Source organism: Delphinapterus leucas, chromosome 1 (assembly GCF_059928025.1).
Source record: "Delphinapterus leucas isolate spDelLeu-1000000601 "Yukka" chromosome 1, BTC_Dleu_Yukka2, whole genome shotgun sequence".
NCBI lineage: Eukaryota > Metazoa > Chordata > Mammalia > Artiodactyla > Monodontidae > Delphinapterus > Delphinapterus leucas.
This window is the reverse complement of record NC_143129.1, coordinates 183,177,324-183,193,005: the sequence shown is the minus strand read 5'-3', so window position 1 is coordinate 183,193,005 and position 15,682 is coordinate 183,177,324. Positions and strand designations below refer to the sequence as shown.

General features: G+C 45.0%; 1 protein-coding gene across 1 annotated transcript in view; it reads right to left on the bottom strand.

Annotated features, from left to right (window-relative positions):
* The window catches only part of CLSTN1 (calsyntenin 1), an 87,092-nt gene that overhangs the window by 24,459 nt on the left and 46,951 nt on the right, over positions 1-15,682 (bottom strand). Inside the window, exons 3-5 of the mRNA XM_022598739.3 lie at positions 14,096-14,218; positions 2,520-2,549; positions 1,153-1,348 (exon numbers count right to left, since the gene is read on the bottom strand). Coding sequence (XP_022454447.2) covers positions 1,153-1,348; positions 2,520-2,549; positions 14,096-14,218 — 349 coding nt within the window. The remainder of the gene's footprint in view (positions 1-1,152; positions 1,349-2,519; positions 2,550-14,095; positions 14,219-15,682) is intronic.

Below are 15,682 nucleotides of genomic sequence, written 5' to 3'. Positions count from 1 at the left end.
TCTTGACAATGTGTGGCAGGGCTGGCAGAAGGGAGATAAACTATATTAGATTTGCTCTCCAATCAAAAAGTTAAAAATGTTTTGTTGCAAAATCTGGAAAAAAATTAGGAAGAAGGGTTAAGAAGTACAGATAGAAGATGGGAAATTATGAGCATTAAAACAAGTTCTGCCCTGCTTCTAAGGAATAGAGGCCATCAGGAACCCACTGCTGGGATAGCACCCACTGCTGACCCAACAAATGAAGGACCTCTACTTGCCCTTCCTGGTTCCATGTTCCATCTCCCCAGCCCGGGCACAAGAAAACTAGGGCATCATCAGACCAGGCTACAAACAGAAAACTGTCAGTCTCATGTGCTACTGACCAGGGCATGTTTCTGAATCAGACAAGGTCCCTGACTGAAATGAGGTCTTTTTCAGGGAAAATGATAATATCACATTTTGTAAAAAGGATGAGGCATGATTCACTGGCATGCAGCACTCCCACTGTTCACCAAGACCCTCCACACCCCAATGCTACCCATCCATCCTGACCCTCACAATGGGTTACACGACCTCACCTCACCTATGTGTCCTCCTTCCTTAGCCAATACACTAAGGAGAAACCGAGACACGACAAAATTAAATTTGCCTAATGTCGAAGGGCTAGTAAGTGGCGGAGAAAAGACTAGAAAAAGGCTAAATCCAAGTCTTGTTCAATCTTCTCCGTTACACCAGTAGTCCTCAACTGGCAGGAACGATGTGAACACACCCAGGATGGGGTGCAGAAGCCAGCTCTCTTCCACCAGCTCAAAAGCATTTCATGCCCTTTAAATTTACAGAAAAAAAAAAAAAAAAAGATAAACGTAACAACAAAATACCTTCCTCTGGGTAAAAGTAGGCTTTTTGAATTTTCAATGTAAGGCCCTAGTTTCTTTACTAGAGTATCTGGTGGGATAAAATTACTCATTTATTCAACACCTACTATGTGCCAGGCACTTGCTGGGAGCCATACACAAGGGTAAACAGGATACCTGCCCTCAAAGAGCTTACAATCTCACTGGGGACAACTGGGAACTAGCCTCTGCCTCATGTTTCAAAAACAAGAAGTCTTGGGGCAGCGGCAACTGTCACCACTTTCCTTACACACACGCGCTCTCTGTCCAGCTCACTTACTTATGAGACTTTTTCACGTTGGCCCCGTCAGGCCCCTTCCCGCAGTCGTAGGCCTGGATGGCGAATGTATAGTCCTTCTGGAGTTCACAGTCCAGTTTCTCTTTTGAGCGAATGATTCCCTCGCCAGTGGATTTATCCACCACTACTGCATCAAAGGGGACATTCTGCCCATGAATTTTAAATCCACAAATCTCACCTAGGGAGTCAAAAGAGCATGGGTTAGAGCTTCCGCCACACAAACCAAGGGCACACTCCCCTCCTCCCCCAAAGAAAATAAACAACAACAATTTGGCAGCCAGGGGTTTAGGGGGTCTGTGAACAAAGCAAGGGCACTTGTGCTTGGACAGGGGGTAAGTTCTGGGGCTTTAGTAAAAAGAAGCATGTTCTGGCTTTCCAAGCAACTTGTTTAAACTTTGCATCCATTCATGCAGGAATACAAAAGAGAAAGAGAAAAAATATAGACAGGCATTTCACAGGAGTACTTAAGAGAGCTCCAGGGCAAAGTAGTTTCATTAGCAAACAGCCAAGGCCTGATAACACGGAGAAAACTGCCCAGCTACCTGGGAGGGCTGGAGGCTATTTTGATTTGGACCAGAGAGGAGGCTAGAAGGCACAGTTAAGTGTTGAGAGAGGAAGAAGCAGTGAGGCATAGGTTCAGCACCATTATTACAGAAAGTCTGTCAAAAAATATATATATATATCGAAGAAACAAGTCTTCCTGTGCAATGAGCCTGGCTAAAATTAGGGAATCAAAACAAACTACTGAATGAGAAAACGGTAGAAATACCAACTTTTCAGGCATCCATTTCAACAGCTATCAGCTACAATTAAGATACAGTTTCCATTCTCGGGAGGGATTTGCTAGACTTGCCTTGTTTCGGACTTTATCCTATCAGACCTGAAAAAGAAGCCTGCCTGGGAACGTAAGCACATCCAAGTTGGTCTACAAGCTTATTTAGGAGTTAAAACCTAGGTTTCCATTCTGGCCCATGGGAGAATACATATAAATACTTTGATGTATGTATAAAACTTCACAGAGTATATTTCACGTAAAAATAAAACTGAACTCTTCCAAAATTACAACTAGTAGAAAATGGTTACAAAGTGAATCTCTTCAATCCAACTTTAAAAAAAGGAACAGGATTATCCATATAGTTCAAATGGATGTCTGATTTCCAGATATTTCTAACCAAGGGTCTGGTTACATACAATTTCCATCAATATACTTAAAAATAGAAATAAAGTAGGAGAATAAATAGGGGTAAGAGAACATGACAGTTCCTTCTGTTTAAGGGCTGATTCCCAATTTTATAAACAAAGTTAGTGGGTTAATGTTCATAAGAGGCATAGAAAGAACCCTTTATCACCTTCTTTGGTGACTGTCACCTCAAAACTCTCTAAAGGGAGAAAAGATAAACCCATGTCAGTAATACAGGAAAGAAGGAAGCCGAAACAATAAGGAAAAAAAAAGTCAAAGATGTACATATTACACAGAAAAGCGTGACATAATTTAACAACAAGTTCAGTAGCCAGCTTTAGCAGAACTGCATCTTCAGTAACAAAACATCTCTATGAATCCGACTTACCACAGATTACACTAGCCTAGTGATGAAATACTGCTATAAAGTCTCCTCACACCCTCAGGTGTCATGAGGATTTTTCTCTTCATGACTGCTTTGATGATAACGGTTTCTAAGTAAGTCTACTTGTTATTTTACAGTTTTCGGGTTTTCATTTTCATGCTAAGTTCTCAGTGGCTAGATTCTGGTAACTTTCAACTGGTCCTTAGATTTAACAGAACAGTTGGAGGAAAGGGTTTTACTTTAACCCTTTGTTCTTGAGCTGAATAACAATGTGTTCTCACCTAAAGTACCCAACCAAGGCAACAAACACAAAGCCCTCTTCTAATGGAACATATACTTAAATGCGAACTGAAACCAGATTCGGTACTAACTGTAGCGATGCTACAACGATCATGGCTTTTATTTTGTGAAAACAGCTCTTCTCCCAAGTCAATATAAATCCTGCTCACCTCACCCTGCGACCCCTACAGAGCAGAAACGAGACGATCAGGAGTCCCTCTCCCCGGACGGACGCAGCGTGGCTTCGCCGGGGAAACCGTCCCTCCCACCAGAGGTTACAGCCTCAATTCCCTGTTTTTTGTTTTTTTTTTTAATGGTTTTACCACATATTTGCATATCCCTCAACAGTGTTGTTTCATTTTGTTTATTTTTGAGTTTCAAAAAATGGCCATCATATGGTGCGCAATTTTTGTGACTTGCTTTTTCACTTGACGCTTTCCAACCGTGTGTGTCTGAGATGCCTTCGTCCTCGTTGGCATATGCAGTCACATAGTTCACTCACTCTCACCAGCACGCACAGGGAGAACCCAGCGAGTTAAAACATAAGCTCTTAAAACACTGCCCGGCACACAGAAAGCGCTCCGCGAACGTTTGCTGTCACGGTAATTATTTCCCATTGTGTGAACACATCGTAACTCCAGTGTTTTGCTGTGTATGAACAAGGCTACGGTGGGTCCTTCTGTCCTGCTTCCTGGGCACATACACAGGCTCTCTCCAGATCTGTGCTGCCCGGTACCGGAGCCACTAGCCATGTGGGGCTGCTAAAACTTGAACTAAAATTCATATTTTAGTGCGTGATATTAAAAACTCAGTTCCTCGGTCGCAGTGGCTGCATTTCAAGAGCTCAGCGGGCACACGTGACTAGTAACTACTGAATGGAGACGTGGACAGGGAATCCCACCACCATCACAAGCTCTACGGGACAGCACTGCTCAGAGTGGTAGGGGCAAACCCGCAGGTCAAGTCCAGCCAGGGCATGATTTTGAACGGCCTGCGAGCTGAAAATGGCTCCTGTGTATCACTTCAGGACACGAGAAAATTACATGAAATTCAAACTTCAGTGTCCATAAGTAATGTTTTATCAGGACACAGACCTACTAATGTCTTGTCTAGGGCTGCTTTCCCCTACCCCGATAGTGGCACAGTTGGGTCACTGCCAAAGAGACCCTGTGGGCTGCAAAGCCTCGAAATCTCACTACCAGCTTTTGACAGAAAGGCTGGCTGATCACTGCTCTGGAATCCACCATGAGCACAACTGCTGGGTACCAGCTGCGTCCAACTGTTTTCCAGAACGCTAAGTCACTAGCTTGCTTTCACACTTTTCGGGTGTATACTAACACAGCATAGTGCACGTTAAGGTAAATCAGGTTGCCCTGCTTGAATTCACAGGTTAACGTCTCGGTTTTTGACTTGGAGTTTGCTGTTCCGAAGAGAAAACGGTGAGGCCGCCCCACATCGCTCTCCGCGACAGCACGTGCTTTGCCGACAAGGTGGCTGTGTAGGGAAGTGAGATTTAAGACCCTGGGACGAAGCGTCTGACCTGGGTGATGCCGCCTACTTGGTGCATTGCTGAGTAAGAGTTTAAAGACACTCATCATTCAGGCAATGTCCTTGAGACCCTTTCTGGGATTATGAGGAGAGTGGAACTGTTTGCCAAAAGCTGAAACTCCCTCAGTCACTCCTTCGGGCTATCAGGCTAGGAGGAGGGGGAGGGAGGACTCCGAGGGTAGGAAGGCACCAGGGTGTTTCCAGTCCATATTTCAGGTGTCCGGGGAAGGCTGCATTGATAAGTCAGAGTAGAAACCAGAGGAAACTAAGGGAGCAAACCACATGCTCATCTGGGGAAGAGTTCCACAGAGAGGGAACAGTGAGTGCAAAGGTCCTGAGGCAGACCTGGGCCTGGCCCGGCTCAGGAACAAGGAGGCGTGTGCTGCTCAGTGGCTGAGCACAGGGGAGGACAAAAGATGAGGTGAGATACAGACAAGCAACCTGAAGCTACGGCAGCTACTACACAATTGCTGCTTCTCCCCCAAGTGAGGAGGGCATGACTGGAGAGTTCTGAGCAGAGAAATAAATAAATATGGCTCACAGTCTGAAAGAATCCATCTGACTGCTGTGCCGAAAATAAGTCTGTCAGAGGGCAAAGGTGGAGATACTGGAGTGACCCAGGCAGAGATGCTGAAGGACAGAGCAGGGAGGACATGGGACTCTGGGAAGTGGTCAGATGGGTTTTGAAAGTAAGGCCAAGGCTGAGGGATTCTGAGTGAGAAACTGCAAAGGATGAAGTTGCCTTCAGCCGACATGGGGAGAAACCATGGAAGGAAGGTCCGGAGGGAGGAATGGGGGGTTGTACTTCCGCTCTGAGCACGTGCCTCTACCAGGATCTGTTACGGAATAACACCTCAAACGGATGACTATCAAATCTAAGAATAGACGTTATTCTGAAACTCATGTATTTCCAGGCTGCTCTCTAGAAGACAGGAACTATTTACAACGAGAACAGCAAAAACGCACACGTGCTACCTTCGCCACATACCCCACCGATTGTACCTAAGTCACTACTCAAATGGGCTACATCATTAGGATCTGGTGCCTCAGATCCACGGTGCTCATTACACAGCTAGGTCAACTGGGTCCTTTTGCCTGGAATGACTTAAAAACCATCTCGCCGGCTGGCAGCTTGATGCAACAGGAGCAGCATGAAGTTCACCCCGGGCAGACCTGGGCTTTCCGTACCACCTGCGTGGCCTTCGTGTCTCTGCTGGGTCTTCTAAGCCATCGTCTGCACACTGGCCAGTACACACATTTCTCGGGGTCCATCTACTCGTCCAACCAGGGACCCCGATTCTAATGAGGAAGACGGATCCGACTGGAGCAGGCGAGGGGCGAGTGAATGAGTGAAAGCAACTGCAGTATTTCAGATGAGATCTGATGAGGGCTAGACTAAGGCGGTGTCAGCAGGAAATATTTAAGGGATTTCAGGAGGATGGACAGGACTTTGCAGCCCACTGGGCAGAGAGTGAGAGGGTTGGGAGGAACACCCGGGTTTTCAGCTGATGGTGCCCTTTAGGGAACTGAGGTGCAGAGAAAAGAGGAGAAGATTCACGAAAAAGGTGTTTGGCCTGTTTATCCCAAGCAAACTTCTCGCTTGTTTGTTTGTTGGAGGATTTTAAAGCCCCACATTAATCTCTTTCATCCATACAACATTCACTGGATGCAGATAAAGACCTTTCTCTTTAACATAACTACAATCACATTACACAGCCAACAAAATGAACAATAATCCCTTGGATATTTTCATAGGGAGTATCCTACTGCCTCTCGTTCAGTTTATGATTTTCCTCCTCCAAACCAGGGACCAATTTCTGTCAATAATTCTCCTGGGAGCTGATCTTTCTAAACTTTCAAGTGGTCGTTGATTCATTCTTCTCCCCTCTCCTTCGCACTTGTGCATACAGTTCTCCTAGTGACACACGTATGACCATTACATACATGTGGTTACGTGGGAGCCGCATGTATCAGGTGGAGCTGCACCATGGTGATGACACAGAAAGTGCACCTCTGCCCTCTGCATCCTCAGGCTGCTCTCCCAGACTCAGCCTTCTCCCAACCTCAGCAAAGAAGGACCCCTCAAAATCACCTCTCGTATTGTTTTCTTTCTGTCCTGTTCCTTCCCACTCAATCCAGACCACGTACCATTGCTCCGCTAGATGAATCCCGTCATATCTGAAATGCCCCACCAGGTTTCCTGGACGACCCCTCTAGCTGTGATGGCCTCAGAATGCACCAAACCCTCCCCTGTCTCTCTCCACTCTTCATTCCCTTTAGATCATCTAAAATAGTCAAAAGAATTTTTAAAAAGCAAAACATAAAAATACAACAATGGGTGAACCCAGCAAAGTAGAGATATGACTTCTCGCCATCCAGCTGCATCCAGGTTCTTGGCCGACAGTGTTTTCTCTTCTGTCCCTTTGGTTTCTGGCTGGCCTGGCATTCTTTCTCCGTCTTCTTCCAAATCTGAATTTGGTCTCAAACTCTTCCCCAAACGAGAGGGGTGTCTCTAGAGCCTCTCCTGCAGCCTCACCAGCTCTGGTGCCGTCCTGCCCTCACACCACACTGCTAATGGAGATCATGGGCACCACTCCAACACTTAGGGCTCAGGGAAGCCCCTGGAGGTCCAGTGGTTAGGACTCCACGCTTTCACTGCAGGGGAAAACATGTCTGGTCCCTGGTCAGGGAACTGAGATCCCACAAGCCATGACGCAGGGGAAAAAGAAAAAAAAAAAAACCCATCCTCTGGTGGCAACAGATATCCATTCCAGCTAACTCAGCGAAAGGGCCTTCACTGAAGAGCCACTGGGAACTCATGGAATTGACTGCAGGCCAAAGAAAGGGACTTAGGAAACTGTCAGAAACCAAGGCAGCTTGAGAGACGAGCAAAGAGGAGCCACAACAGTCCCAGAGCAAAATGGTCTGGACAGGAATGAATGTGACCACACCTGGTATCAGCGCCTTTGTCCCTCTGCTCGATATTCACATCCCAAGAGGGAGCATCCGGTCGGCCCTGCTAGGCTCATGTGTGTGCCTGGCTGGGGAAAGCAGGGTGACGGGTTGTAGAGCCACCGACCTGGACCCGACAGGAAAGAGACCAGGGGCTGTTAAGGGAAAATGGACATTTCCTGAGCAGCAAGTGTCCACTACAACGTCCCCGCTAATCCAACTCTCCTCCCTTCTCTCTCCTTGGCGTCTCTCCACACCCACCAGCTGGACATCCAGGCTGACTCTTATTTATGGCGACTTTTGACTTCCTTGTTTACTGGTCCAGGCTTGTTTCTACAACAAGCTCACGTGTGGCTCTAATCAGAACAGGTTTTCAAGATACCTTAAAAGTACAAAAAGCATACACCCAAGGGTTATGTCCTCCAAGCTCCTCAGACTACCGCAATGGTTCTCAAATTCCAGTGTGCCAAGAACTGCCTCAGAAGCTCGTTGAAAATGCAGTCTGCCAAGTCCCATTCCCAGAACTTCTGGCTCAGCAGCTCTGAGGCAGAGCTCAGTAATCTGATAAGCACTGCCAGGTGGCTCCAATGCAGATGGGCTGCAGAGTGTACTTGAGAGACTGGCCCATCAGTGGTTTCCAAACCTCACGGGCTGGTTACAGATTTCTAAACTGTGCTCCTGCAAGTACAGACTCACACAGGCAAGAGTAGAACAGGGGAACCTGCACTCAACGGATGGGCCCCAGGACCATCTAGATGAATGGATTAGGTTAAGCCACATGAATATGCCATTTTTGTATGTTGAAAATGTCAAAATATTTGAGAAAATGGAATGTCAGATATTTTATGTGATTCAGCCTGGTATAAGGCAGTAATCAGCTGAGTAGCCGTTTTAAATAGGTATGGATCCGGATGTCAGGACAGAAACTTGATTAGAAAACCACGTGCAAGGTAACACCCCGTCCATTCAACTTAACAACAGAAACCGTGCAGCCCTGAGCTCACTTCCAACCCTCTGCTCCTCCACAAGCCACACGAGCTAACTATTCACCCACCTCTTTGGAAGCCCTGCCAGCTCCCACCTCTGCCCCAGCCTCCCCTCCGCCCTTCACTGCCCTTGGACCTCCTTCCCATCCTTGACAGGAGCTCAAGCCTACCTTTGGAAATCACCTCCTTTCCTTTTTTTTTCTTTTAATTTATTTATTTATTTTTGGCTGTGTTGAGTCTTTCATTTCTGTGCGAGGGCTTTCTCTAGTTGCGGCAAGCGGGGGCCACGCTTCATCGCGGTGCGCGGGCCTCTCACTATCGCGGCCTCTCTTGTTGCGGAGCACAGGCTCCAGACGCGCAGGCTCAGTAGTTGTGGCTCGTGGGCCCAGCCGCTCTGTGGCATTTGGGATCCTCCGAGACCAGGGCTCGAGTCCGTGTCCCCTGCATTGGCAGGCAGATTCTCAACCACTGCGCCACCGGGGAAGCCCCCCTTTCCTTTTTTAACCCCCATCACCTTGCCTTTCCATGAACTCCAGTCCACACCGCTCTGCCTCTCTCACCTGACACTGAACTATAAACATCCCGGCAACCCTGCTTAACTCTCTGACAATGCTGGTTTTGCCTTCCCACCTAGATGATCAGTGTTTTGAGAAATGCTTTTTTGCATTCTCTGGAAGACTTAGCAAAGCTACCTCATATCTAATGATTATTGATCTCAAACCTTTCCTGGAGGCAAATGCATCCAACATGAGTTCACTCTAGTCAGTAACTGTTAATAGGAAGTTTTTGTACTGACATCCGGATCCTTACCTAGTTAAAACTGCTACTCAACTGATTATTGCCTTATACCAGGCTGAATCACATAAAATTTCTGACATTCCATTTTTTCAAATATTTTGACATTTTCAACATACAAAAATGGCATATTCATGCGGCTTAACCTAATACATCCAACTCACTGCTGCAAACACAATGCCAGCCCAGTTGCACATGCTGAAAAAGCAAAACTGGGCAGAGAGGTGTGGTAGTGAAGCCCTACGGAGAAAAGCAGCACAGATCTGAGTTGGTTCTAATATCAACAAAAGTAAACTTCCCGTTCTCGCCCTGAAATTTCTTTTGGATTCCATTCGTATCATAATTGTTTTAACTAACCTTGTAGAATGTCTGTACTCAGTCTAGGAAGGCAGGAAAAAGAATGCTTCTGGAACCACCTACTAAAGGGAAGAGCTTCAAAAAGGGGGACGGGGGGCTTCCCTGGTGGCGCAGTGGTTGAGAGTCCGCCTGCCGATGCGGGGAACGCGGGTCCGTGCCCCGGTCCGGGAAGATCCCACATGCCGCGGAGCAGCTGGGCCCGTGAGCCATGGCCTCTGGGCCTGCGCGTCCGGAGCCTGTGCTCCGCGACGGGAGAGGCCACAACAGTGAGAGGCCCACGTACCGCAAAAAAAAAAAAGGGGGGGGGAGGGGGTTGGGGAGTGCAGGGTGTTCAGCTTCCGATACAGGCAGTGAAGAAGGGGTAACCGTCAAAACAGCAACAACGTGGCCTGTGAAGTGGTCCCAGCTTTTAACTCCCCATTAAATATATAAAACGTACATGTTCTTACCCTCACCTCTACTCAGGCTTTCAGCAGATTAAGGAAAAGGGGCTGAATAAGGAATTGAGTCGTTTCGATTTCCTAAAATACATGACAAATAGCAAGACTTTATTCTCTTAGTTTTACCCCCAAGAAAACAATGTGGGCCAGACCCTGTGGGCTCCACATGAATGTCTGATGAGTGACAACTTACAACACTTTGGTGACCAGGCTTCCCACATTACACAGGTATTTATTTCGGAGGCTGCATGAGTAATCTCCGGTGGTTACCCACACACAGGTCCTGTGATGGGATGAGACTGTGGACCAGAATGTTTACAACGTGGTGAAGTCAATATCACGAGAGCTGACCCGGTGAAACTAAAAATCACGCTGCAGTCTGACCGCCTGGCTCGAAGGCAGCGCGGCTGTTTGTGAGCTGTGCAATCTTGGGCAAACTCACTCGTTCCTTCTACAAATATCTGTGGAAGCGTCAACTAGTCTCAGGTGCTGGTCTAGGGACCAGGGATTAAACGGAGAATACGGTAGTCATGCTGCTGACGGGCATGCTCTGAGTCTCCGTTTCTTCATACGGAAAATGGGGGCATGAGAGTACCCACCGCGTGAGATTGCTGGAAGGAATCAGACAGAGTAACTGTGCAGAGCCCTGAGAACACCCTCGGCCACACTGAAGAGCTCAATAAATGTCAGATGTGCCCGCTGCCTCCACCACCACCATCATCATGGTGTTAAAATAAACTCAACGTTGCCACCAAAACCAACCTAAGATCAAAATGAGGCTCCGGACCTAGCCTCTGCTTTACACAAAAGTTATTTAAGAAATCAGTGAGAAAATGGAACACTATGAAGACTATTAGAGAAAGACGGAAAAACAGTTCTCACAGAACATTAAGTAAAGAAACATTTTTAAAAGATTCGTAACAGCAGCAGCAGACACTGTACACAGTACCTACTACGTAGCAGGCATTGTTTTAAGCTCTTCATATTTATACATAAATAAGTTAATATTCCCCAAACCCTGTAAGGTATGTGATATTATCCTCATTTTACAAGAGATGAAAAGTGAGGCACAGAGATGTTACGTAATTTGCCCAAAGCCACACAGCCAGTAAGTTTCAGAGCCAGGATTCAAGCACAGGCTGCTGGCCCTAGGGTCTGTTTTCCTACGTACCCGTCTGCTACAGCCTCGTGGGGGCAGTGTTCTGTATAGCAGCTGGATGGGTACCATGGCAACAGAAGAGGGAAGGAGACAGGTGTTCCCTTCCCTGGACTGTGCAGCTCATCACTTTGGTAGGATGAGGACCATGCTTCAGGAAGAGTAGATGAGCATCAATTCCACCCCTGGGTGTATAACCAAGAGAACTGAAAACTGATGTCCGCACAGAAACTTGTACACGAATGTTCACAGCAGCATTATTCACAATCACTACAAAGTGGAAACAATTCTGATGCCCATTACTGATGGACGAATGAATGAAATGTGGTCCATCCGCACATCGAAATATTATTTGGCAATAAAAAGGAATGAAGGGCATGCCACAACATGGGTGAACCTTCAAATCATCATGCTAAGTGAAAGACGCTAGTCACAAAAAGCCACATGTTGTATTTATATGAAATGTCCAGAAAAGGCAAATCCATAAACAAGTAGTAGACTAGTGGTTGCCAAGGGGAGTGATTGCTAGCAGGTGCAAGGGTTTCTTTTGGGGGAGATGAAATGTTGTGGAACTAGACAGTGGCTGATGGCTGGACAATCTTATGAATATACTAAAAACCAGTGAACTGTATACTTTAAAAACTGTATACGTTATGGTACATGAATTGTATTTTTAAAAAAAGAATATAAGAGCAACTGTGCTCCCCTGTGAAAATCTCCAGAAGGAAAATACTTACTTTTTCTGTCCACTATGGCAAATACAATCAAGTTACCACTATACTTGGCTCTAAAGTGCTTCTCTATATCGTTTTTTAAAATCCCAATATATAACTTTGGCACATCAATAAAAAAATACCTGAGAATCTCTAAAAACATAAAACTTTATAAGTATTATTTCATTCACAGTAATACATTAAGTTTTGATAAATGACCCAATAAAATTAAATCCAACGAGAAAGAAAAACTAAGTTAACTTTATTAATATGACTTCAAAGTTAGCATTCAATGTACATTTCATTTCCTACTTCCCTTCCTTTGTACCTTCCTGTGGTGCCATATACAGCATCAGAGTGAAGAGCCATCCTGCCTGGGTTGGAATCTGGCCTCTGCCACATACTAGCTGTGTGACCCAGAGCAAAGTTAGCAGCTCTGTGCCTCGGCTTCCTCTTTTTAAAACAGGGGTGGCAGGAAGCATACTTACCTCAAAAGGTTGCTGTGGATTAAACACAAATGCGTATTTGTAAAGCACTTACAACAGTGCCTGGGACACAAAACGCTTTATAAGTGTTATATATCACGAGTGATGTAATGGGACAGAGCTCCACCAGCAACAGGACTGGACACAGATGAGAATTCATAAAGAGAGGCCTGGGGGAGTAAATACAAAACTCCTGACAGCAATCACTTCTCAGAATGTGTGAGATGTCAGAGATGTACAAGTCCCCTCAGAAACATGAGCTAGATAACCCCATTAAGGTTATTTACAAGGCACTGAAACATCACACCCATAAGGAGGAACTGCATATAATAACCAAAGGTGTTGCATGCAAAGTGTGTGTATATATGTATATGCAAACACTCAAAAATCTAGCTATTCACAGAGGAAACCACTAGGTAATGCTAAAAATGATTTTAAATCGGGGGTGGGGGGGAACAAACAAACAAAAAAATCCCCTTGGCTACCAGACAGATACTGTACGCCTAGCACAGAGCACTTCCTCTACCATCCATCTAACTGGATTTCTGTCTAAAAACCAATAAACAAGTAAAACTAACTGGAACTGACTCCAATACCATAAGCTGCTTCTCAGGTTACTTTCCTGGAAATGGGATGTGGCACTTGAACAGAAAGAAGAACAAATTTATTTTTTAAATAGCTCTTCAGAGGCAGCCTCACATTCACTGCCGCCATTTACCATACTAAATTTAATGTATGGAATGATCTACAAGAGCTACTGAACTTTTCTCATTTGTCCCGAGGCAAACAGAACAAACAGAAATTTTGTTCTGGAGAAACATCATGCAGAAACTGCTCTTCAAAAATTAACTTCGCGACGTCAATTCTGACTATCAGAATTGACAGTCAATTCTGACAAAGAAAGGGTGAAGCAGCCCGTTCCTCCACCAGTTAAGGAAGTTACTATGGCCCCACGTAAAGCAAGGACAGTTCTGATTTGCAAAGTGCTACTGAATGCTAGCAGAGCAGCAAATCTCCAAAGCAACCCTAGAAGATTTGTCCCTATAAACACTTAGCTGACAATCTTATAAAGTAACTCAAGTTAAAAATTTACTGAAAGTAAAATCTAAGCCCAAAGAATTCATTTATAAAAGATTGCTCAATGTCTTTAAATAAGTCTTTTCAGGTAACTGAAACCTAGGCAGTGCAAGGAAAATCTTAAGCTGTAATTACCTAGATCCTCGCCGTGCATGGACCAGTAGCACCAGGGAACAGGTTAGAAAGGCAGAATCCCAGGTCCTCCCAGACCCACTGTATCTAAACTTGCTTTTTTTTTTTTTAAGGTTGCATTTTAACACGATCCCTGTGCTCTGCATGAATGCTGAAGTTTGAGATGCACTGGTCTAGATGCTCTCTCTCTGGTTACATCCAGACAAGGAACACAGTGATGCAATTAAATATTTTGCTTTTCAACAAGTACAGGCTTTTGGGGGGGGGTCAGGTACCCCAACTCTTAAAATTAAAAGGAAAAAAAATGGTACGTGGGGGCCACACACAACCCTTCGCTATCAAGACATTCTCAGAAAGGCTCAGAAACAACCCAAAGGGGATGTGTGAAATGCTTCCCACAAGCCCAAGCTCACGGGGAGTGAACAAAGACACGCGGGTACCTGCAAAGCGTAGAGGTGCATCTTTGTCCAGGGCGATCAGTGGCGGGTCGAGGAGCACGGTGCCGTCACTCTCCATAACTAAGCCGTGATACGTGGGCTCCAGCCACGGCTTGTGCTTGTTGACTGTGTTCAAAAATAGAAAAAGGAGAAAGGACATAGGCCAGGTTAGAATTACTCTTTTCAACTCGACTGCTTTTGAAGACACACATCCATTATTAAAACAATAAAACTCTCATCAGTTCGGAAGGCCACGCTGCTATTTTTTGTGGCCAAGTTTGGTATCAACGCCCAAATGGGATGAAATTCTAAAGTGATGTAGAAATTATCTGAGGCCATGAAGCAACCAAAAATAAGAAATAAATTGCTCTAGAAATTGAAAGAAAGAAAAAAGACTGATGGTTCTGGACGGTATCATATCTTACTATCTCTGTTTTCTGCCTCTCTTAGAAAAGTTACAAATAAAATATGTTGTTTCTTGGATTAAGAGATACAAACTAAACAAGGTCCTACTGCATAGCCCAGGGAACTATATTCAGTATCTTCTAATAAACTATAATGGAAAAGAATCTGAGAAAGAATAATATATTTAGTTGGACAAAAAGTTTGTATGGATTTTTCTGTAAGATGTTATGGAAAACCCCGAATGAACTTCTTGGCCAACCTAATATATAAAGAATATATATATAAAAGAATATATATATATATACATTTTATATATATATATATATATATAAAAAGACAGAATCACTTTGCTGTATACCAGAAACTAACACATTGTAAATCAACCATACTTCAAAAAAAAATTTTTTTAAAGACATACAAACTACCACGTATAAAATAGATACGCAACAAGAATATATTGTACAGCACAGAGAAATATAGCCATTATTAGGTAAAACTTTATTTTTTTAATTTATTTATTTATTTTTGGCTGCTTTGGGGTCTTCGTTGCTGTGTGCAGGCTCTCTCTAGTTGTGGCAAGCAGGGGCTATTCTTCGTTGCAGTGCATAGGCTTCTCACTGCGGTGGCTTCTCATTGTGGAGCACAGGCTCAGCAGTTGTGGCTCGCGGGCTCTAGAGCACAGGCTCAGCAGTTGTGGCACACGGGCTTAGTTGCTCCGCAGCATGCGGGATCTTCCCCGACCAGGGCTCAAACCCGTGTCCCCTGCATTGGCAGGCGGATTCTTAACTACTGCACCATCAGGGAAGTCCCTAGGAGTATAATCTTTAAAGGAGTGTAATCTAAAAATTACTGAACCACTATGTTGTACACCTGAAACTAATACTGTAAATCAACTATACTTCAATTTAAAAATGTTATTTCTTTATAACAATAATAATACATTATTTATTTAAAATTAGCATTACAAACAAAAACATAAAAGAGGTGAAACAAGACTTATGAATATAAAATTACAAATATGAGGTATTAAAAGAAAATGAGGGCTTCCCTGGTGGCGTAGTGGTTGAGAGTCCGCCTGCCGATGCAGGGGACACGGGTTCGTGCCCCGGTCCGGGAAGATCCCACATGCCGCGGAGCGGCTGGGCCTGTGAGCCATGGCCGCTGAGCCTGCGCGTCCGGAGTCTC